The sequence below is a fragment of the Cynoglossus semilaevis genome, chromosome Z, assembly GCF_000523025.1.
Source record: "Cynoglossus semilaevis isolate Cse_v1.0 chromosome Z, Cse_v1.0, whole genome shotgun sequence".
Classification (NCBI taxonomy): Eukaryota; Metazoa; Chordata; class Actinopteri; order Pleuronectiformes; family Cynoglossidae; genus Cynoglossus; species Cynoglossus semilaevis.
The window spans coordinates 3,924,654-3,949,819 of NC_024328.1; the positions used below are offsets into that span (position 1 = coordinate 3,924,654).

The 25,166-nt window shown below is 39.3% G+C and overlaps 1 protein-coding gene across 5 annotated transcripts in view; it reads left to right on the plus strand.

Annotated features, from left to right (window-relative positions):
- Window positions 1–4,944: 4,944 nt before the first annotated feature.
- The window catches only part of LOC103397520 (proprotein convertase subtilisin/kexin type 5), an 87,311-nt gene continuing 67,089 nt past the window's right edge, over window positions 4,945–25,166 (plus strand). For 2 of the 5 annotated variants that reach the window (XM_008335811.3, XM_008335812.3), the window contains exons 1-5: window positions 4,971–5,629; window positions 10,510–10,614; window positions 22,418–22,570; window positions 23,070–23,213; window positions 23,598–23,674. In XM_008335811.3, the coding sequence (XP_008334033.1) occupies window positions 5,450–5,629; window positions 10,510–10,614; window positions 22,418–22,570; window positions 23,070–23,213; window positions 23,598–23,674 (659 nt within the window). In that variant the 5' untranslated portion in view covers window positions 4,971–5,449. Of the gene's footprint in view, window positions 5,630–10,509; window positions 10,615–22,417; window positions 22,571–23,069; window positions 23,214–23,597; window positions 23,675–25,166 lie in introns of all 5 variants that reach the window. The other 3 variants (XM_008335813.3, XM_025053485.1, XM_017043095.2) reach the window with 2 other exon arrangements.

Genomic DNA, 25,166 nt, shown 5'->3' on the forward strand with positions numbered 1-25,166 from the left:
ATGACTTGTTTTTTTTTTTTTTTTTTTTTTTTTTTTTTTTTTTACAATTTGACATGACATGTAATCTAAGCAAGGTTTTACAACAAACCATAAACTGAGGGACAAACACTGTATTACAGAGACTCAAAAAAACAAACAATCAAAGTTATTGATTTCTTGGTACATGTGCTAAAACCTCTCATCCAAATCTGGGATTATATTTTTAATATAATTACCAATGCAGTTATTGAAAGTCCTTCATAAAAACTAAAACTACTAGGAATACTTTCTATTAGTCAAGTGTGTAGAAAAAGGAGATGTAGGTTCTTGTAACACACTCCAAAAAGGTTTGGGCTGAGATAAAATAAGACGGATGGATTCCTAAGATCTGGTATCAATCAAGCAAAACAGCTTCCACCTGCTGATCACTCTTAGGTACTTCTCAAGACACTAAAACTGCATAATTTAACTCTGTCAAACCATTAACCTGGAAAATTGTTTTTGTGTCTTATAAGCACTTCTTGATGAAAGGTTCCAGAAATCTAAAGTCATTAATGTACAAAAATGTCAAGTATTTTGCATGGACAGGATTCCTTGAAGCCAAGTCTCATCTGGGGGAGCTTTCAGTCTTGGACTCATAAAATGAGTTTGTGATGAGCTCCCTCCACCATCTGCTCTTGGGGCTGAGCTGAAACCATTGCTTATCTTTTATGTACTGATGCTCAAACATTGCAATCTTCTCAACTACTGCCTACAAACTATATCTAGGGGTTCCGTGCGGTGGGAATTGCGTGTGCGATGCCCAGAAAAGTCTGGGCATTAAGAATCACACCAAGGCAGCAGTGAGAGCGTGAATGTTTAATGAGGTTGAGGAGCTGGAAGATGTGCTCACTCCAGGCTGGGATGTTTGTTGTTTGATTCAGAGGTTAATTACATTTCTGTTGTTTGATTTTAAATGTAGGTTATCAAAGTGTCTTCATTATGTTTGGTATAACATAAATGGTTTATACTTTTATTTTTTGTTTAATAGCTGTGTTTTACCAGAAAGTGAATAAAAATAAATTGACCAGATTTGTAAGGATTTTTTCTTTCCCAGAAGTGTTCTCTGTAACTGGGCTAAGCCAATTGACCATATGTTGTAGGTACTTGAGTGAAACCCAGATAGCCCCGTGACTGGTTCCTTCTTTTCTATGAAATCCCATCTCTGTTGTGTTTGTAGCTAAAACCACAAAGTCAGTTGAATTAATTATTTAATTCAGTTCATTAAATTATATTTAGAAAGAAAATAATTTTGACACAAATTCATTAATATTTGAACTTATATTTGAAATTCACTTAATGTTCTAAGGTGTAAGTTTATATACTGCCACTAGATAGCAGTATATAGTTATACCAACCATATTGTCACTCAAACTCGGAATAAATGACATACTGAGGTCATACTGGTGTCACAGACATTACTGTATGTAATGGGGCTCAGAAATACCCAGCGTTCAGTATAAATAAAATGTATGTATATATACACACATACATCTTATTTATTTTAATGAATTTTGAGTGGTTCCACTATATATCCCTGGTATGTGGCTTACAACGGATGGGAGGGGGAGAGAGTGAGTGGTGGGATGGTTGGTCGGTAGGGTGGGTGGAAAGTTGGTGAGTAGCAGGTGCTATTGTGGCCTATGCGCAACAGCTTTCAGCAACAAGGTGAGCAGTCAAAGTGAAGTTGAAAGGTCAACCTTAACTCCCAGGAAGCTCACCCAGTATGAGGTACAGATAAGAAAGAGAGTGATGGGACTGTGAACAGAACATAGGTACATAGGTTCCAGACCACTGGAACTTGAAGAAAATTAAGCTTGTAATTTTAAGTTGTAAGAAAGACTGAAAAAATCCATACAGGGGAGGTTGACTTGGTGTATAGCAAGATTGTTTATAAAATGAACATTTGCCGTTGGCTATGTGGTTTTGACCAAGGATAAGATGTAGGGCAATACATGAGAGGGTTTCCTGTTTAAAAACTCATTTTCTTTGTACAAAATGACAATTAAGCCCTTAAGCACTGAGATGAAAATATGTTGTAGAATGTTAATGTAGATCATAGGTGTCAAACTCAAGGGTGGCTAAAATGTGAAAATGAGTTTGACACCTCTGATGTAGATGAACAGAGTAGCTCCTGTTGATGATAGAGATCTTATTCAAGGAAGGACAATGTCTATCACAATCACACACACACACACCAAAACAAGTTTAAACAGTATTGTCACCCACCATGTCAAATACAGCAGTTGGATTTACAAAACAGCTGAGTGATTAGAACAACCTGCTGAAGAACATTACTGTCTTTGAACCTGGGAAAATCACATGGGAGGGTTTACTGTAAGTGTTTTTATTTTGAACAAACAAATTAACCGTGTCCTAGATTAACACAGCCTGTTGGCTACTGTTTTCTACAGGGACTCAACATTCTATCCCTCCACACTGTGTCTTATCGTGGATGTTGTGCGCCGTTTAGTGCTTGGCTATATGGTTGTATCCTGTAAGTCCATTGGTGAGCTCTGGGAATGTCTGAATGTCCTAGTGTTTGTTGACAGTCGTGACTGCTCCACTCTCACATCTTGACAAAGACGTTTTGTTGGGGTTCACTCAGTTCATTCCCTGAGAACGTGGAGAGCCGTGAGATTGCCACGCAGGATATCGCGACAGTTTAGTCCTGCATGGAAATTAGGGGGCCCTGCTTCTCCAAGCGCCCCCGTGACCTGGGTTCTTGATTTGTATACTCAAATCAGTTTTAGTTGCGTTTCATCTCTTCTTCTCTTTTTCTGTGAAATTACAAGCCTTTCCATCCGAATGAATGGGGAATAATCTGGCTGTTTGTGTCTTCCTTTCATCTCCATCTCGGGGACCATGAGATGTCCTTGCCCCCTCTGCTTGTTGTGAGAAGTGACAGCAGGGTCCATTCAGCGGGAAATTGGCTGCAATTAGTGCAATTATGCTGATTTTCACTTGTGTCCAATGCCCAACAGAGTTTTCGTGGAGCACAGAGACGACCCCCAGGAAACTGCTGCAAAACAAAAACCCATCAATCAACAAAGGCTTTCAATGAAAGCCTCCACGGCAGAGAATACTGGGTACATTCCATGATGACAAGCGTTCAGTCAGCTGTGACCTGTGTTACGATGGGGGGCATGACATGTAGAACTCCACTGATGTAGGGGGAACATGCTGTAAAGCCGGTATGAAGGGCAGATGGGCTAATTGGCAGTAGTGTGTACATAACCTATTCATACAGTGAAGTTATCACCATGCTGTTTATAAAATAACAGTGGTAAACACATCTGCATTCAGCACATACCCAGGGATTGAATGGGGGATGGAGGGGCACACGCTCATTCAAATTTAGAATGTTAGACATATTTAAAAAACTTTGTACACATGTAACCACAAATCACCACAGAATCAAATGACTGCTCATTTGTTTTTATGGGAGTCAAGATGAAGTCACTGCTTGTTTTTGAATGCATCCTTTTTTTTTATAAATGCCTGTGGCTCCTTCTTATTGGACGATGACTTAAGGGAAGGCCATAGTTTACCCAACTTTACATTGGTATGTCTGTGTCAATATTGCCCAGGAGACTGACAAGGCCTGCATTCAACACATTTCAAGCTGTAGGAATGGGGGAGCTCCATCAAAACCTTAATGCATCCACTTGTTAACTGCTACATGAACAGTCTGGGGAGGGGGAAACATCACTGTGTGTCATCGCTGTGTAGCAACCTAAAAATGTGGGTGTATAAATGCACAGTTGTTTGTCAGTTGAAAAAACACCTGTGTCCTTGTGAGTCACTAAATAAAATAAGCGATACACATTAAAATATATATTCACTGCACAAAATACATTTGCCTAAAAGAATTGCAAATGTCCCTTTGACGTGTTTTGTTTTTCCTTTCTAAGATGATTCCGTGTAGAATAATACTCATTCAGTATTGTGTTAATATAATGTTTGGTGAGAAGAGTTATGAAAAACAAACAAACATCTGTGACACCATGGGTTTATGACTCCAGGTTAAATAAGGTATGTGCCACAGACTTCTCAGCATACATACTGTATGTTTTTAATTATTTACTCAGAAATTATTGAGGAATTACTCATTACAAAATTACATATGCCCTTTGTAGTTATGTGAACGTGTACTAAGAAAATTTGAACAAACTTCCCAAGATCCTAACAGGCTAATTGATTTAATTTCTTTCAGTAGTGAAAATTAGTTTAATTTAATTTTCCTTTTTTAAAAAAATACCTCTTCATAATTTCAATATATGAAATTGGAAACCTTCCACTGAAATATCTAAGTTCCCACGATAAACCCACACCACAGACGTTGCAATCAAGCCCACTTTAGGTTTTAGTCCCTTCTTGTCAGCTAGTGCTGATTATGTGTTTGCTAATTGTGTATAAAATATCAGATGCAGCAAGTCTAGCAAATACCTCGTGTTGCGATTTAACCCTTAAGTCCTTCGGTTCTAGGTGACCCTAGACCACCCTTGGAAGGGTTAAAAATGAGCAACAACTTCAGGTTTTTATTCATTAGCTTAGTTTTTTTCTTTTCTTTTTTTTCTTTTGGGCTGTTGGGGGTGTGGGGGGTGTTATTTTCGGCAGTTGCGTTGCATTAAAAACGGGTTTTCTGGTACCGGGTGCCAAGCTGTGAGACAAGTGCAGGTAAATATATGGTGAGCCAACGTGGTGGTAACGTAAATATTAGAGGTTACTTCTGGAAAATTAAGACATGGCAAAAAAAAAAAAAAAGAAATCAAATATAATTTAATTACTAACTTCACTGACAATTGGCCTTAGGTTAAAATAGCATTTGGAGGAACAATCTCTCCTCTTCCTCCTCTCCATACGGTCAGCAGCGGATGAGTGGAGTGGCTTTAAGACCCAGCGGAGTTCGGCAAGGAAACCCCGCGGCGTTGGATGTTTCTACTCCGGAGTATCACAGCTAGTTATTTGTCGAGAGGCGCTGTAGCCATTTCACTACACGAGAGCCCGATGACCTGAACAACCAACATCCGAGCGGCTCATGGAGAAGAGAAATCAGCTTTAAGAAGCTCGGCGCGCACGCAATACGCATACACGAACCCGCGCACCAAGACGCACGGCGCAGAGACACTTCCTACCCCTCCACTTTGGAAAAGAGAGAGAGAGAGAGAGAGAGAGAGAGAGAGAGCAAACTTCAAGCTCTTCCATGTGAGAATCCAGAGGTTGGATGATAAAGTGTTATTTTCCCTCTTTGGGGCTCACTTGCTGCCCCTCTCTCAGTCGCTCTCTTTCTCCCTCTCGGTGTTTTTTCCAAAGAGTTGTGTGTCTATGAGAGTTTTGCTTGGTGAGCAGAGAACTTTGGTTGTTTGCGTGCTCGGCTGAAGAGGAGGAGGCGGAGGTCGCGAAGAGTCGGGAGAAAAGTAGGGGGAAGATGATCCGTAACGCCGCTTGGAGAAGAAGCTTACTGTGCGTCCTGGTGCTCAGCCTCGGCTTTGCGTCCCCACCGTGCAAAGCTCGGATTTACACCAACCACTGGGCAGTGAGGATAGCCGGGGGAACGGAGGTGGCCGAGAGGATAGCGGAAAAATATGGCTATAGAAACATGGGACAGGTAGGTCTTTAAATGCTCTATGCAACGATGTCTTATTTCTGTGACGTTGAAAACTGTTTTGTCAACTTTTACAACTACAGTTAACAGTTTTACGTAACTAACTCTTTAAAAGCAGACAGACGGAGTCTGAAGTCCAAACCTGAGTCATCAACATTGTCTGTCATAATTTAATCAAAACCTTCTCTGGATGTCACGCCACAGGGAAACAAAGAGAGAAGGCCACGAGCGGGATGGCACAACAGGTGCCTCCTCGCTGCGTTTCCGCCGATCAGTTCCAATTTGGCGGACAGGAGCTACAGGGAGCTCCCTGTCATTAGCCCCAGCCACCACTGGCTTATGTGTTTAGTGCTTTTTGACAGACAACCGAGACAGCCACAGCCGTTTGGTTAATGGTCCTGGACAGGAGACCAAAAGGTCCACGTTCAAACAGATAACTCATGTTTTTCTTTCTGTGTGCTGTATAAGCTTGTGCCATACAAGGTATAACCCACTGAAAAATCCTCCGATGTCTGGTCCTGTTTTTCTTGGCGGTGTCATTCACTAAATTTAGATTCCAGTTTTCTTGTTTTCTTGTATTTTCAATTCTGCCAGCAAAGCTCTTCGTCACAGTGTATACAAATATGGTTCTGGAGAGAATCGAAAGAAAAAAATCATTGACTATACAGTGGTATTAATGATATCTGACACTTTTGGAGACCATTGTCGGCAACAAACCATCGATCACAGATGTAAAAGATATTTTACATTTCACATTTCAAAGGAGTAATGCTCCTTTGAAATGTGTCTCCCCTGCACATATTTTCCGGTCACCTGCAAATTTGTTTTGACAGGGTTTAAAGTCCTGTGTTCTTTGTGTTTCCCAGAAGTATGTCACACAAACGTGTGGACCCCACACATGCTTCAGTGTTGCCACCAAAATACTCGGGCAGTTCAAGTCTGCACTTGCCAGTCCTCAACATGCAGATTGTGTGGAACAGAGGGGGGCATTCTGACAGGTTGTTGTGGGGTAGCCTAGTCAACAGCTATTGAACCCCCCACTGCTCTTACCCCACCTTATCCAGCCTGCCCACCCACTACAGCGTACTCAGGTCCTTAATGGCCTCGTTTATCCCCTCTCTTTGACAAGAACTAATGTGTTGTGTCCCCCTCCTTACATAGGAATTCCCCTGTGGAGTGTAGTGTCGTCCCAAACCCCCATCACCCGCCCTAATTTCCATATCAATATAGAGTGTTTATTGGACTTTGACACCTCATATCTAAAGGTTTTTACTTGACTTCCTGGTTCTAAGGTCAGATGAAAGCTGCTCTTGCGGGAGCAATAACAGCAGATTAGGGTTTCCCTAATGTGAACCTTGGCAATATGGTTATCTAACCCTCTCTGGCACACGTGTGTATTTGTATATATATATAAAATGAAATCATACTTAAGTGACCTTGAGTTAACAGACAAATACACAACAATTGCTTTATCCTGGCTTAGGTCTCAAGTCATGTTATCATAAAATGTTCATAAATTGCTAACTGGACTGAACTGTACTTTGTTGTTGTGTTCAAATGTTTTCCTATGTAACAAGACCTTCTGTGGCTATTGTGATTGAAGTAGATAATTTGGGTCTAATACTGCTGAGTGCGCAGAGGTTTTAAATTGTAAAGTGTATTCAAGAGTTCTAAAGAGCGAAAACAGGGGGATGGGTATGGAAAACATGTGACAGATGGACAATATAGTCTTCTTGACAGCAGCAGAAAGAGGAGAACAGACAAAGATAGCCACACACTGAGAGATGCGAGGAGGAGGGAGTGAGAACAGGCACCAAAGATGGACAGATGGATGAAAAGAGTTGGCATGGAGTAAGAGAGCACCTCGTTGGGGAATTCTGGGTAATCCTCTTAACCATGGAGCCCCCTTCCCAGACTAAGATACTGGCACAAAATGAGTCTAAATCAGCTGATGAGGCCCCAGACGTGCATAACTGCTGAAACTCTTGTTTTGAAGAGATGCACGGGACTCAGACATTGTTAGGTTAAAACACTGATCTCAGGCCAAACATGGACATGGGGCTGGTTACTGGTTGCATCCATCAAGTCATTCGTAGAATCTGAATTGATGCACTGTGAATTAACAGACTCATTGGGCCAACAACAGTGCTGTGTTTATATCACCTGACTGTGTTCATAATCAGTAACATTTTTCTACAACGTGATACTACAAATGTGTCACGGACTAATGTAGTCATATGTTGCCAGCCAACTGGTAAACATATTATATGCATGCTCTGGTTAAATGTTGTGAGTGGTGTTACTGCATGAGGCAAGGATTTGGATAAAGTCTGATTCACTGTGTACAGGCAGGAGTGAGTTGGTCTTCAGCCACATTATCAGTGTATGTTGAAATAAATTCAAATCACCTTGTGAGCTGAGGTGATTAAAATTCAGAATTACTGAACATGTTGTCAGTGACCTGACCCTGCAGCTTCAACCGCATTGGCAGCAAAAAATGTAAAAGAACAGCAACAGTCAGAGGAGCGACTCCAAAAGACAACATTTGATAGTTGCTGTATGTAGCTGTGGGACACACTAAAATAAGGCAGTGTTTAAGTTTAATTACTTTTTTCATTACTTTATTAAAATTAGGTTTTAGTTCATGTCGATAATTGAAGAAATGAACCGATTATGTGTCAGTTGTGCTAATTTAGGTTGCAGTTGAGTTTACAGTTAAGACAGGACGTAGTTATTTGTTCACTATGAAATCACAGAATGACTCCTTTTTATGTTATCTGGGTGTCTTTAAATGGAAATTTGGGGAAATAGAGCCAGCAGGTGCCAGTAGATTTTGCCCTACCATTAAAGTCCCCAACTGCCACAGTGCAGCACTTTTGCTCTTTTTATTTTTATTTCTGTAGGAACATACAAGACACAAAAAATCAAAGTACTCCATTGGAACATAATAAAGAAATTTAGCAGGTAACGTGGGTGGTACTTGGTCAAACAAGTTTGGATTAGCTGCTGTTTCAGTTAGGCTCAGGTTTAAATTCAAAGTCCAGTTTTAGTCTGTTTGTATATTATGTTGTGATTTTTATATTTTATTATTGGAAAGGGCCCTTATTGATTTTATATATATTTGTTCTGTTTTCATCCTTAATGTGGTTCACGAGTCATGAACCACACATGTTCAGGCAAAACACGAACCTGTCGATTGGTAATTAGACCCAGTTGAAGTCACACTTATTCCCTGTGGAAAAAATGTGTCACCTCTCTTAAACACCTGTTGGATTTTTATTGTGGGGCGGACATGTTGAGTTCGTGCAGTGAAGGGAGTTATGATTCACTGATGTGTAAGTTTTTCTAGATTATGTTACAACATAATCCCTGTAACCACAGGTCCTACAGGAAGACATGATTCATCGTGTGGGTTGGGTTGCATCAGAATGAAAGTTCAGAGAAATCTAGGACAAAAAAACAACCCAGGAGACCAAACCATGGTGGTATACAGGTTAAGGGTGAGAAATTGTGAGGTTTTGAGAGCAAACTCAGGAGGATGTGTGACAGCTGTGGCAGCAAGAAAATCCACACTGCATCTTGCTCTATTTGTGGTCGGAGAAAGATAGAAAAGTGCAGCGGTGGAAAAACACAAGAGAAAATAACTTTTACATTATAACATTTTATATACATATGGAGATATCGACAGTAAAATCCTGATACGCAGACATGTCATGTGTGATGTTATCTTTTTCATTTGCCTTTTAGTGCAGTGGTCTGTAAGTCAGTGACAGTTTGCTGCTGAACACCACAGCTGTAAGTTGATCTAATGAGCTCAGTAGTCGTGGACAAGTGACGCACCACATGAGCCTTGGCAGCCATGACAGTTTGATCATGTAAGGGATTGTATGGCCTTTTTCAATTATTAAAACCTACAGCAGCCTGTGCAAGTCTTTGACATGTGACTGGTATTCAGTCTGTCCACCTGTTTGCTTTCCTTGCATTTTTTAACCAGTGAATGCAGTTTTAACTGCAACAAGCATGTTATTAGTTTTGTGGTAAATTATCATTTCCTTAGTATAATCTAAATATCAGGCCTGTATTACTTTGCCCTTTACTTCTGGGTCATTGTCATTCATGTTTACCTATTTTTTAGCCCTGAACTCCTGCTGTTCATATTACTGTGACAAAAAAAATCATACAAATTCTAATTATTTAAACTACCTCATACAACTTTTATGACACCAACATCTTTCTACTGGTCTGGTATCCTAGCATCTAAAAGATATAGCGACAACACATAAGTTAGCCAGTATAGCCAGCCATTAGCCAGTATAAACATTTCCTGTTAAACGCCAGGCATGTGGCTATCAATCATCAGTTATATTTCCGTTTCTGTTCTGACATAAGACTGAATGATGGATGATCAAGGTTAATCTTACATCACAAAATACAAATTAGTATCAATCTAATACATGAAAATGTTTATGGGCATAACCTGGCGAAAGATGTTTGACGCACCCCTCATCCCTTGGTCTGACTTTTTGTTCACAAAGTCATATTCATCCATTTTCATCCGCTTATCCGATACCGGGTCGCGGGTCTCCATGACCACCACCCAAATCACACTGCACCGTACCAACCCCCCTGAACCTTCCAGCGGGTGGTGAGTCCACTGGAAGGTACCAACCGCCCTAACTGGGATTCAAACTTGCCCAAGACATTGCCTATGGGCCAAAGCGCCACACAACAAAATCATAGTGGAAGTTAATTTCTATTGATGATATAACATGAAAACATGTGAGACCTTTGCTATTTTTATAGTAGCCTTTGGGTCGACCTACAGAGAGTACAATAAAACAAGTTAACATGCGTTGCTTACATGTTTGTGTGTGTTTTTTCAGATTGGGGATCTCAAAGACCACTATCACTTCTACCACAGTCGAACCATCAAACGGTCAACTCTCTACAGTCGTGGTCGGCATAATTTCATTTCCATGGAGCCAAAGGTACGATTTTATGTAGTAGATCAGTCACTAAATTACAGTATATCACTTGGGGTATCTCATGCATTTATGTACTTATTCAGAATAAAACACTGCTGTGTAATTAAAGCTGGTGATACAGTAGTCTGCAATTAAACATTCTAATTGATAATTTATTGGACACTTGTTGTTTGTCAGTCTAGTTGTGGATGATCCATAAAAAAAAAGTGTTATTTCTTGAACTTCAAAAAACATCTTCTGTTTTGGCCTCAATCAAAACCTCTTAACTGTCAGTTTACTGTCATAGAGGAACAAAGACACAAGATAATATTCAATTACTGTGCCAAAATCAAAAACTTTGAACTGCTGACTTTAAAACAAAATCCTACCAACTAAATGGATAGACTTATTGACTAAAGGATGCCTGTCAGGTAAAGATGTTTACCTTTACCTTTACCTTCAAAACTTGCCTTTTTCTCTCTGTTCCTCTCATCTCATGTTGTTCTGATCACAGTCCTGACAGATGAAGCAGATGATAGATGGAGACTCCTCTGCTACATTTCTATTTCACAAAGCCCGCTTTATTAGATGTGATGGATGGGGTTTCATGTGGGACATTATACTTAAAAAATATCTTTTAGTATTAAAAAAGAGAAAAAGTCAAACACTGTGACAGCAGCTTTATATGCAACATTCAATACACCTTTCACAAGCTAAAGGAAATGATAAAAAAAGGTTTAGGCCTATATATATCCTGAATTAAAGGGATATGCATCCTTATCAGTATAGCTGGAAATTATGAATTAAAGTACGTATTGGATATGTGGAATACTATTAGCTAGAAAAAGCTAACTTACATAAATCTGTACATAAACTCTCAGGTTTATGTATTTTCTAGCTAACTGTTTAACTAGAGTAAATCAGTGATTGACCTATTATTTTGCATTATTTGCGTTATTTTTGTTATTTAAACACTATCAGTTATGCACTTCCTTCTTCAATACAAAATGCATCTTTTAGAAAGAAAATCTAATTTGTCTTACTCGATGGGGTGGCTCTCAGTAGCAGCAGGGGTTGTCGCTACGTTAAAATATTTTTATGTTCATCTTCCAAAAGCTGATATTTTTCAGGCAGCGTTTGATGTATAAAGAGGGTTTTCTGTGAGGTTTTACAAAGAAAAAAAGATTAAATTACAGCTATAGATGAAAAAGACAAATTATAAAAAAAACAGCAGGGATGTTTTTTGTTGTTGATGTCTTTTGAACAGTAACCTCAAGTCTAAAAGAGTTCATTTGTAAATAATAATGATGTTTTCATGTGATTACATAAAGACAGAAGAAAGAAAGCTGAAACCTCTGTCTCTGACACCTTCGGTCATTTTGTCTCCTTGGTTCAGTTTTATTCCCTATATTGCAAAATATTTGCTCCACTCAACATATTTTCTCCATCTACTGTCATTATGTGTCATCCCTTCCTCTCCCTCTGCTTGGACTCCCTGTTCTTGCCTCGTACTCCTTTCCTCTGTGGTTTTCAGCATGCTCATTGCCCTCCCTCTGTTGTTGGTTGCCTTGCTCTCTTAGTCCTGACACCGTGCCATGCTGTTGGAAGCTTTGTGTCCTGATGCCAACTGGCTGTGAGACAATGAGTAGATCAGAAAAGAGAGGTTAAATAAGAGAATAAAGGAACAGGAGGTAGTACAACACAAGGAGAGCAAAGTAGAAGAGGGGAAAGAAATTAGTTTGAAGAAAATTTGGCTGCCAATGTTTTTATTCTGTGAAGTGTAATCTGTGGAACAGTCTATGTGACCACTGTGTTATCACCAGCTCGTGCTAAAACCTGCTGTGATGCTATTTGTTAGTGAGTCAGATAGGAGCAGTGCTGCCACAAAGGTGCACCGTGCAATCTCCTTAACTTGATGGCAATGGCATGTCAAGGGTTGCTATGGTGACAGAGCACAGCAAAGATTACTACTTTATGGCTTTTACTAAACTGACCTCTGCTCAGGTGCATACGTTTAAAGGTCTTTGGACTTGAGAAAGTGTGTGTTCTTTGTCTCTGAGACTTTAGAATAAAGATGGACTAAAAAAATAAAGACTTATAAGAACTATTCTTTTGAAGAGAATAGTTCATATTCATTAGAGAGCTAACAGACTTCATAACTAATATACAGTGGAACTGTCCGTGAACCGAAAAGTTCGAAAACGGAATTAATCCGTTCCTGGACTGCTCATTCAATCTTTTTCAACACTATTTTGTGTACAGGTTCATACTCATAATTGTGCAATGTTCGATTCACTTTCTCCAGTCAGTAGCAACTTCCACTTCTACTAATGTCTGAGATCTTTGCTGGGTGATCACAGTCACTCCTTTGCCAACCTTCGCTTCTTTAATAGCTTCCTTTTTTAAGGATGGTAGAAATCGACAACTTTGCCACACTGTAAAGCCAGATCTGAAACACGCCATTCTCATGCTTTTGTTTAATCATTCTTCACGTCTATGGTTGTTCTCACTATTATTCTCTTTGCGCCTTTCCAATTTCATTAGCTTTTTTAGGTCCCATGGTGAATAATTCTTAGCATGTATACTCAGAGCTTGGGCTGAGGCAAGATGGACGCCATATGCTAAGTCACTTAGTGATCACTTGCTGCATACGTGGTATTTTTAGCTAGTTCGCCAACCGAGTTATGGTACGACAACCAGGGTGGTTTGTAGTTTTGTCCGTGCACTGATATGTTTGAAAAGAGAGCTGTTCGACAACCGAGGTTCCACTCTATTAGACATTGTTAACAGTACATAAACCAAAAAGCTTTTTTTGGTTACATCCCTTTTGCATTTTACCACACTAGACTAAATGTGGAATAAACTATTACCATATGTATCTTTTATAAATCAGAATAGCATTTCCACATTTACAAATCCAATTATATATTTAATTCTATCTAATCTAATTACTTCCTATGTGAAGAAGTGCAGTAAGGTGTGGGGCCATTTAGCAAAGTCTGCAGTGAAAACAAAGTGGACCTGCATTGGACTTTAATACTGGAAATGTTCTTACCAGGTTACATGATAATAATAATAATAAATAATAATAGCAAAATTTGCCAAGCCCTAACTTTCAGACAAAGTTCACGTTCGCTTTATTCCTATTTTCTCCCTTTGGAACACACAGAGACTCACAAAGTCCAAACCCTCCTGTCATCACTTCTGTGGGGTGAGATAAGGAGGAAATGGATGATGATTGCTGTGTTAATTAGACGTGTTATCTGCCACTATAGAAGCTGCCTATGTTGCAGAAGTGAAACTAAGTATGGGAGTAAAAGTGGCCGAGTGGGTTAGAGAGAGAGAGAGAGAGAGAGAGAAAGAGAGAGAGAGAGAGAGAGAACTTGACTAAGTGTTTGTTGCAGAAAAAATGCATTTGCAAAAATGCCTGTCACCATCTATCAGCAAAATTAAGTGTGTTGCCCAAAATGCGCTCCATCCTTTGGTTTTATGGTTGCAGTGGCTAAAACTTTAGCAGGTGTCGTGTTTTGGTAGCTAGTGAAATGTAATCATTCCAACTTACTGTGTTGTTGAAGCTATGGCTTCTAGCTGTATTTTCTTTGATACTTTTGGGTCAAGGCATGGGGCAGCAGTTATATAGCATTGACTTTACTGATCTTATAACATACAAAACTTTAATATTAACTAGACAATTTTGTTTAGAGACATGACAAACTAGAAAATGTATTAATAAGAAATTAAAGTTATGGCATTATTATTATTATTATTTTATATATATGTCAATATATGTTCACCTAGTAAGTTACACTAACACAGTAGTTCAGTTTTATTTGTTGTCATGTCAGTACTGTGCTGGACATATGTTATTTAAAAAAAACGAATTTGTTTTTATAAGTTGTACAATGGAAAGGAATGTAAGTAAATCATTTTGGCCAAAATCTGATTAAAAACCCAAATAATTTGTCAGTCAAATCAGTTTTTGCGTAAACACGAGTGTGGCCTGAACAGGTTTCAGAGAAGAGCAGACCAGACCAGTGTAGGATCAGTGACGATGTTGTTGGTAAGCCTCATAAGGGTACTTAAATCTTTGTTAAGAAACTGTTGTAAAGACTGGAAAAAAACAGGTGCAGACTAAATGTTTGTTTGTTTATTTGTCTGTGTATATCTTTATCTATCAACTTAAAAAACAGTAAGAAATAAAATATACGTTGTCTCTAATTGTCATATCGTGAGAGGCTTACACCTTGCACAGTTATGCTGACACGCAGCTGTGACTCATTCGTATTGGGACTTCCAGGAACACTTAAGTAGCCACACACTTATTTAGATGTAGCCATGCAGCCTTGTCATTAGTCCTTTGGTACAACATGAGTTCAGTATTCTGTCCGTTCTGTTTGAAATTTGTTTCCAGCCATTTCAACTTAAGAATAAACAACAATTACAGTGCTCCAGTGGCAGTTTCTCCTTTTATAATGTCCTTTTGAAGTCTGTGCGGAGATTAGCAGCAACAGTGTGACTCCTCATCCGCATTCTGTCACTGGAAGGGTGTTTCCACTCGGTTTCATGTAGCGAGACTCCTGTTTACCTCAAGTAACTTATTCGCAGATGTGTGGCATAGATGTAAGCCAGGTGTGGTCAGCATCCTAAGCCACGCTGCTTCTAAAAAAGGAAATTTTTCTGACATTCATGAGCAGCAGACTTTTAGAGAATATGTCATCAATCAAAAAGCTCCAGGTCTGTCAAGAGTTTGCAAACAACAACTTGCAGGGTGGTTTTCATCCTTCATTTGCCTTTTGGATTCATTATACTAATGCATGTGTATTCTATAAAAGGACAGAGGTCGAATGTGTGACTCTATTTAATCTCATCTATCTACTTAGAACTAAGATTAAAGTGTGATAAGTGTGTTTTGTAACAAATAAACTATAAGAATGCAATACTATGGGCCAAACGAGGGCTGGGCAGCACTTCCACCATCAAGTTCTTTGCTCCATCTGATCCATGTCTCAGAATTGCACTTCAGGGAACTGGAGAAAGAGCTTTTTGTGAAAGCACAAAGGTTGCCATGGTTGTTTTGCTACAGTAACCTTTGACCATTAAAAAAACAACAACTCTTAGTTCTGCGGCCAGTAACTGAAAAGTAGCAGTGAAAATAAATCAATTTGTTCTTATCCATTCCGTTGAAGTGAACTCTTCCCCAGTTTCCCCAATACTGACCCGTCCAGCAAGAGCCACCTGCAAACCCTACACAGAGAGAGGGAGAGAGAGAGGAAAAGAGGTGTGCTCTTGTGCACACGTGCAGGGGACTTGTTTTCAATAGCAGCAAAAAAGCAGCATTCATTAAAAAAATGGACAATGTCACAGCTGTACAGATGATTCTATGTCATTCCTCTGCTCCACTTTTATTGTCTTACAATAATGTAGTGAGTCCCATTGTCATGACTTGGTGATGGCCACAATCTGACAGCTTTGTTTGGACCATATTTACTGGCACTGATAGAGAGCAGTATTGTCTACTTGTTTGCTGTTGGGATTGACAAACATTAATTTAATGAAGATTAAAGCAGACTGTTGACAGTGAGTGATGAATTTTGTTTGCAACAATAAAGCACACATTGCTTCTGACTATAGACAAGTGAGGTCAATTCGCAAATCAATGTCATAAATACATTTCTATCTGTATTAGCAACAGTGATAAAGAGCAGCTAAAGATGATTTAAATGTGATTTATTTGAGATGTCTTAATATTAACCACAGCACATACATTAAATAAAATATGTGACCATTCTCTAAATAATAAAATTAATAAAAAACATATGGTTAATGTGTTTGCTGTTGGCAAGCAAAGAGAAATAGATGGGGCTCCACTGTATTAAGCGTTTGCAGTAAACATCAGTGTTTAGAATGAAAGACAAACTTCTTTGTGTAACTACTGGGAGTCCTGGTTCAGTGGAGGACCAACTACTGTTTCTGGAAGGGTTACTTACACTGTAAACCCACTAAAGATTTGCGTTCGTGGGTAAAACTTTAGATCGATGTTTAAATGACAGACAATTTTTATAAAAACATTTATGAATATATATTTTTTATAAATATTTTTAAATTTGTTATCTCGGACCAAGGCAATGTCCTGTTGCTTAATAGACCAAAAATAATACAGTTTTGTTTGCTATTTATCAAATGCTGGCCTGTGACTAAAAAGCGGGATAACACCGTTAAGACAGAATGGGATACATTACAGTGTTTAATGGGATACATTAAGTGTTTAAAAGTGGGTATCTAACCCAACAGGGTGGAGCTGAAGTATCTTTATTCTTTGTCACACCCAGAGTAAATATCTGCTGTACTCCCCACCACCAGTAAGAATTGAAGAAGCCTCTTGGATGAGAGGTGAAACATTTTCTTTTAGAAAATTCACATCCAGTTGCCTAACTGAACTCTTCAACTTTAAAGTGGGTAGTTCCAAGGCCATATTACTGTGTATAGTGTTTTGTCAGATGACGACTTTTATGGGTTTTTTTTACACACAAGTTGGACAAGTTGGAAAATTGTTGCAGACGAGAGAAGTTAAGCGTAACAACACTGCTCAATGCCGTGGCTGATACATGCTAATGTATGCAAATTGTAATGATACACCATTGATTTTTATGCAGACGTACCCGTGATCAGTTCTTGATGACAGTCTTATTCTGAAGCTAATGGCATGTGTAAGAGGCTGTTTTGAAACTGATGGTCCTGACAAAACTTAAAGTGAATTAGGCTGAGATTTAAGCACACAAAACATTTTTTGTTTGTTTAAGGTAGTACTTTGCAGGTAATGTGACCTCTTGCTGTCATAGAACTAATTTAAAATGAAATAGGTAAGTGTGACCAGTGTTGTTTTCAGCACGGCATCAGCATTCACAGTGCTGGTGTGTGCAATACCTCATTTAATTGAATGGAGAATGAAAGTTCAGGAAAGTTCAGAAAGTTCAGTTTTTTTTAAGAGAAAAAGATGAAGAATAGAAGTGTTAGTCTGTTTGGAGCTTTGAATGTAGGTACAATGACAGGGAAATGTAGAGAAATAGCTGATGTGATGGAGAGAAGAAGAGTAGATATTTTGTGTGTGCAGGAGACCAGGTGGAAGGGCAGTAAGGCTAGAAACATTGGAGGAGGCTACAAACTGTTTTATCAAGGTTCAGATGGGAAGAGAATTGAAGTATCCTAAAGGAAGAATATGTAAGAAATGTGGTAGAGGTGAAACGAGAGTCAGACAGGTTGATGTGTGTGAAGGTAGAAATAGAAGGAGTGATGATAAATGATGTCAGTGGTTATGCCCCACAGGTGGGCTGTGAGTTGGAAGAAAAGGAGAAGTTCTGGAAGGAGCTGGATTGGATGATAGAGAGTATCCCTACGGGAGAGAGAGTGGTGATTGGAGCAGACCTTAATGGCCATGTAGGGGAAGGAAACAGAGGAGATGAGGCTGTGGTAAACACCTATTACCAAAAAAAAGAGGAACACAGGGTGGTGTACAAGAGTGGAGGCAGGTCCACACAGACAGGTTATATTCTATGTAGAAGAAGTGGTGGCAGGCGAGAGTGTAGCCAAACAACATCGGATGGGAGTGTGCAAAATGACGATGGAGGTGACAAAAAGGAAGGGAGTGAAGACAGAACAGAAGATCAAGTGGTGGAAACTAAGGAAAGAGAAATGTTGTGAAGACTTCAGGAAGGAAGGAAGGGCAGTTCTGGGTCGTGTTGAGGAATTCCCAGATGATTGGGAGACTACAGCTGCAGTGATTAGGGAGACAGGTAGGAAGGTGCTAGGTATGTCCTCTGGGCAGAGAAAGGAGGACAAAGAGACCTGGTGGTGGAATGATGAGATCCAGGAGAGTGTGCAGAGAAAGAGATTAGCGAAGAAGAGATGGGACAGTGACAGAACAGAAGAGAACAGACTGTAGTACAAAGAGAGGACAAGGTGAAGAGGGAAATGGCCAAGGCCAAACAAAAGGCATATGAGTTTTTTTTGTATGAGAGTTTGGACACAAAGGGAGGAGAAAAGGAGTTGTATAGATTGACGAGACAGAGAAATTAAGCTGGGAAGGATGTGCAGCAGGTGAGGTTGATTAAGGACAGAGAGGGGAACGTAATCACAAGTGAGGAAAGTGTGCTGAGAAGATGGAAGGAATACTTTGAGGAGTTGTTAAATGAGGAAAATGAAAGGGAAAGTAGAAACGAGGAACCAGAGACTAGTAGGAAGGAGGTAGATCAGGTTAGAAAGGATGAAGTTAGAAAAGCCCTGAAGAGGATGAAGAGTGGAAAGTCAGTTAGTCCTGATGACATACCAGTGGAAGTATGGAAGTGCTTAGGAGAAGTTTAACAGGATTTTAGAGACTGACAAGATGCCTGATGAGTGGAGGAAAGGAGAAAGGAGAGGAATGAAGGTCAGCCTCAGCAAGACAGAGTACATGTGGGTAAACGAAAGGGAGAACAGTGAAATAGTGAGGTTACAAGGAGCAGAGGTGGTGAAGGTGCAGGAGTTTAGGTACTTAGGATCAACTGTTCAGAGCAGAGGAGACTGTGGAAGAGAGGTGAAGAATAGAGTACAGGCAGGATGGGACAGCTGGAGAAAAGTGTCAGGAGTGATCTGTGACAGAAGAGTGTCAGCTAAGGTGAAGGGAAAGGTTTACAGGACGGTGGTGAGCCCAGCCATGATGTATGGTTTAGAGACACTAGCAATAGGCAGAAGACAGGAGGCGGAGCTGGAGGTGGCAGAGTTAAAGATCCTGAGATTATCTTTAGGAGTGACAAGAATGGACAGGATCAGGAATGAGGTCATTAAAGGGACAACACAGACAGGAAGGTTTGGAGAAAAAGGTAGAGAAGCCAGATTGAGATGGTTTGGACATGTGCAGAGGAGGGACAGTGGATACATTGGTAGAAGAATGTTAGAGATGGAGCTACCAGGTAGGAGACAAAGAGGAAGTCCAAAGAGGAGATATATGGATGTAGTGAGGGAGGACATGCAGATAGTTGGAGTCAGAGTAGAAGATACAGAGAACAGGGAGAGATGGAAATTAACGATTCGCTGTGGCAACCCCTGAAAAAAAAGGGACAAAGAAAAAGAAGACACACTAACAGAAATGTTACACCTGTATTTTTCTTTCTATCTTTTCTGAACTTTGTGCAGCAACACACTCGAATTATTAAGTCAGTGTTATCAAAAAAATCAATTATCTATCTCTCACTTGCAGTTTTTTTCTCCCCTCTTCCTGTCAAAGCTGATATTGATGTGAAGAAATGCTTTTTTTTTGCAGTCGGACATTGTTTACTCAGACCTAGGTCTTGTTGTAAACTGAACAGCAAAGCAAAAAAATTCTATATTTTATTGATCATATCTTTTCAGTATCTGGTACAGAAATAATTCCAAAGAGGCTGCGCAATAACTAAAATATTCTAATGATTTAACAACAAAAATATAATATTTGAAAAATTTGTAATTGTTTTTGGTTCAGTAATATGAACAGGTTGAGCTTGTACAGTCTCACACATGCTTCCTCTCTGAGCTGTGCCAGTGTAATTCCTGCCAAACCTTATTTCTTACATTTTAATGTTCCAGCCATTGCTGACACATATAAACTTCACTCACAGTCTTTTTATACAGACAAAGTCTGCAAGACCTCAACTAGACTAAACACAAGATTTCCAATGTTTTACAATGTGTTGTCTAGGGCCAAACATGTGGTTTCAGTCACCTTGTTCTGATCCAGCATCCCTGATTTTAACATCAGTAAAATGTCGTCAATGAAGAGCAAGATTCCTGCCAAAGGAATGCCTCTACGCTTGAGGCAAGGGGATAACATTTGTATGAACAATCTTATCTCAAAAATGCTTGTCTTCTGCAAACACGTTTTGTATGTTATGTACATTTTAAGCAAGGAGCAGAGGTGGTGAAGGAGCAGGAGTTTAGGTACTTAGGATCAACTGTTCAGAGCAGAGGAGACTGTGGAAGAGAGGTGAAGAATAGAGTACAGGCAGGATGGAACAGCTGGAGAAAAGTGTCAGGAGTGATCTGTGATAGAAGAGTGTCAGCTAAGGTGAAGGGAAAGGTTTACAGGACGGTGGTGAGACCAGCCATGATGTATGGTTTAGAGACACTAGCAATAGGCAGAAGACAGGAGGCAGAGCTGGAGGTGTTAAAGATGCTAAGATTCTCTTTAGGAGTGACAAGAATGGACAGGATCAGGAATGAGGTCATTAGAGGGACAACACAGACAGGAAGGTTTGGAGAAAAAGGTAGAGAAGCCAGATTGAGATGGTTTGGACATGTGCAGAGGAGGGACAGTGGATACATCGGTAGAAGAATGTTAGAGATGGAGCTACCAGGTAGGAGACATAGAGGAAGACCAAAGAGGAGATATATGGATGTAGTGAGGGAGGACATGCAGATAGTTGGAGTCAGAGTAGAAGAGGCAGAGAACAGGGAGAGATGGAAATCAACGATTTACTGTGGCAACCCCTGAAAAAGGGACAAATCCGAAAGAAAAAAGTACATTTTAAGCAAAAGTGAAATAAATAGAGAGTAGAAGTCACCCAAAGGCAAGATATTAAATCATATCTAGTGCTGGACAGTAAACCCGTTCAGAGTTGACCTGTTCAGACAGTATCAGTCTGAGTCAGGACACAAAGAAAACGTATATGATTTAAGTTACAGGCTTTTGCTAAAAAGTTGAAATTAAACAACCCCGTACAAATCGATAGACCCTGGAGTGAAGGTCTGTCCTGAAGAAAAGGTTTTACTGTTTTCTGTCTGAAATAATTTTCTTCTTTGTAAATGTGATATTTATTGTTTGTGTTTGCCCTGCTGGGGGAAAACAAAACAAATTGAGGACATTGTCACATTAAGATACATTGGGATGTAGATTTAAATTGACACATTAGTTAAGCAATGGAAGTGAATGTAGGTTTCAGTGATTGTAGTTCACCTTCAAGGCTGTTCTTGCTCATATTGTCTTCAAATGATATTGTGACCTCCAGCATGTAGTAAGTATGACCCAGTCCAACAGCAGTCTAGAAAAGTCTCTAATAGAAGCCTTCACTGCAACCATCCCTCATCAATACTTTCTTGTGAAATGCAAAACCACAAATCAGCCTAAAGCAGAAGTGACAGAAAAGCACAATAGGGAAATTATTGATACTGACAGTAATATGTCTGAATCTTTTGAACTACTTTCATGCCTTATGCTCAAGAGATGAAGAGGAAGGTACATCTGCAAAAGCCCCCCTGACCAACTTTCAAATGTTGCCAACAAATGAAAATGTTTTTTTTTTCATGGAACATGTTTTAAAACAGATGAGGCCTTAAAGAAAAAATGGAAAAAAAACATTTTATTTACATTCACCTTTAAATAACTTTAAAAACAAAACAAAAAACAGTTGGAAAACTTGTCTCGTCCTGTGATCTGATCCCGTGCTCCACCCCCTCTTTGCTGCTTCTGCTATAAGGTTTTTTTTATATACTGATATACTGTAAGATCCATCACTGCCACCTACAGGGTAAGTTTATACCGCTGAAATGTTATATGATATAAATGTTTAAAAAAGAAAATGCAAACAGAGGGCAGGCTCACTGCAGATTAACACACTAACATAAACATTAAGTGAAATGTTAAAAATGACACATTCCTTGATTTAATTTTAGGATATTAAAGAATACGGTACCTTTCTCTAATTAAATGTTTACTTTGATGTGAAATTGTCAAGTATCCATTTCCTGTGTGTGTGTAACATCGATTTATGCTTGTTACAATTTGAAGTCTAATCCTGTTGTTTTATTCTCTGTGTTTCAGGTGGAGTGGATACAGCAGCAGGTGGTGAAAAGAAGGATCAAGAGGGACTATAAACCGTCTCCTCCCCTTTCTTTATCAAGCTCCGCCCAGCTCAGTCAGGCTCAGAGCAACATATTCTACAACGATGCCAAATGGAGCAGCATGTGGTACATTGTGAGTCTTCTTCTGTGTTACGTTAAAGTTACATTAAACTAAAGGAGTAAGTGGACTGAAAGTTTCCCCAGTACACATTGGGATTTTCGGGCAAAGTGAGGTTCATCTGAGTTAGTACAGTGGTTACGGTAACTCCATGGCTCCTCTGCTCTGTCAATTGTTAACTAGATAAATCCTAGTACTTTGACCAGCTGATATAAATATTTTTCAAGCTGAAGGACAGAACTCCCTAAACTTTGTGGGCAGATACACATGGTAAACAAGTTTGTGAAGTGGTTTTGAAAAGCAGGTTACTGATGGTTTTTAATCAAAGTAAACAAATTATGAGTTTGGAATCCCAAACCTTTGTGTCACTGTTTGTCACATTCCAAAGCATTTCAACCGGGGCATGGAAACAACTTATTGCCAAAGTATAATTAAAACATGACACGTTTCTATGACTTTGTAAGGCTGAAATTTATGATAAACTATGAATTAACATACATTTTTGTTTCCCCAGCACTGTAGTGATGATGTCCATAACTGCCAGTCTGACATGAACATTATGGGAGCTTGGAAAAGAGGCTACACAGGAAAAGACGTGGTTGTCACCATCCTAGATGATGGCATCGAAAGGAACCATCCGGACCTCTTGCAGAACTACGTGAGTGTGTGTGTATGTATGCGCTTGTAGGGTGACTTTGAGTGTGTGAGTGGAGTGGTACATGTGATCTTCATGTATCTGTGGGTCAGGCATTACATTCTGTGAGGCCGCCCCTTTGCTATTGTTATTAGCTCATCTTAATGCTTGGATTTGTTTATGCCAAAGGGAGAGCTGTGTTGTAGATTGAGTTAGTACTGATTGCTTTTTATTTACATAAAGGTTGTGAGTGATGCTATTGTGAACTTTGTGATGGGTTAGAAAGGCTTACTGGTGTTTCATACGGAGACAGTCATAGAGCTGAACCTACTTTCCTAATGAAATGTTTGTGATGTGTTTATTTTACTACCTGATGATTATTACCATTGAACTGAATGCTTTCCATAGGACCCTCAAGCCAGCTTTGACGTGAATGGCAACGACATGGATCCAATGCCTCGATATGATGCGACCAATGAGAACAAGTAAGAATCAACTTTTTCTTTTTTTATTGTTATACATCCATTTATTTTTTGGGTGATGATAAACCAAAATCAAAAAAACAAAACATGTTTTATATCTTTAGTCCAGACTTTAATGTGGGTGGGATGAACTGTATTTGTGTGTTGTTGGTTGTGGATTTGCTGTTTGGAAGAATTCCTGTGTGTTACCTTGTTTATTCTTTTAAAATATTTTAAGAGATTCAAAATGGCACATTAAGCCATCAAACAAAGTATTAGAGATTTTAGTTCCATGAATATAAGGGTGTTTGCAGCTAAATGTTCATTTTATTCCAAATGCATGTGTCTCTATTTTTAGACGAAGTCATGAGAATGTTATGCAAATTACTGTTGTATTGCATAGAAACTAGATGGACAACAGACAAATCATCAAAAGGCAGTTAAAGCTGGAAAATGGTTCTACTACATTGATGAAGTTAATGTTCCAAAGGGTTAAAAAGTACACAATTCTAGTTACGACCCTCAAGCTCCTGGTCCTTGTTTCTGTGGTGAAAACAGGACCTTAGGTTTGGAGTAGTTGACATTAAAACATGGTCATCATGTCCTTCATCACTGTGCCTGATTGGTGAGATCCACCCAGTTTTTGGATTTCTGAAGGATAACCCCAGCTTGAGCAACATCTGGCATCAAACATTTGACATCAACATGTGTTGTCAAACATTATGTTGTATGGCAACAAAGGTGGTGTAATGTGAATGTTGTAAGGAGACACAAACCAGGGGTCCATTTCTTGAAGCGGTGTTGAATCAATGTTGGTTAACTCCGTATTAGAGGAAACACTGACTTTCTGGTTTCACGAAGCTGACTATGCCATGGAGCAAACCTGCGCTGTAGCAGTTTAAAGATCCTTAAGTCTGAGTTAAGGAGTCAGTCTGTAACCATATGCAGGCGAATCCTGAGACCATATATTATTTTATTATTTTACTTTATATTTTAGCACTCCCCATAAGTTTTTTATTAGAGTGTTTCCAGTTTTCTTTGCAATCTATAGATGGTTTTCTGATAATCGTTATTACCCATGATGCATCGCGCCGGTTGGCCATGTTGTGTGGCAAAAGACGAGAATAGGTAGACGTAAACAACCGATAATGACAACAAAATATTAATTTGTCGCAGGGAGATTAGACGAAATTGTTGTATAGAGATTCACTAGACACAATTACAAAGGCAAGATACTTGACAAGTTGAAAATAATCTATGGACTGCAGTTCACAGTGAATATTGCATTAAAATACAAAAAGGTTGGAAGACATTAATAATAGTAATACATATATTTAATAATTAAATCAACAAAGTAAGATTATCACATCAACCCAAAGTTGTCACGTTCAGTTCCTGTGTTTTTGACTCCACTCCTTGTACTTTAAAAAACTTCCTTGTGTTCTTCCTGGGGGTTGTGTTGGCTAGATGCTGGGTTTCCATGGCAGCGGTCAGAACTGTTTTCAGGGGGTGTTGT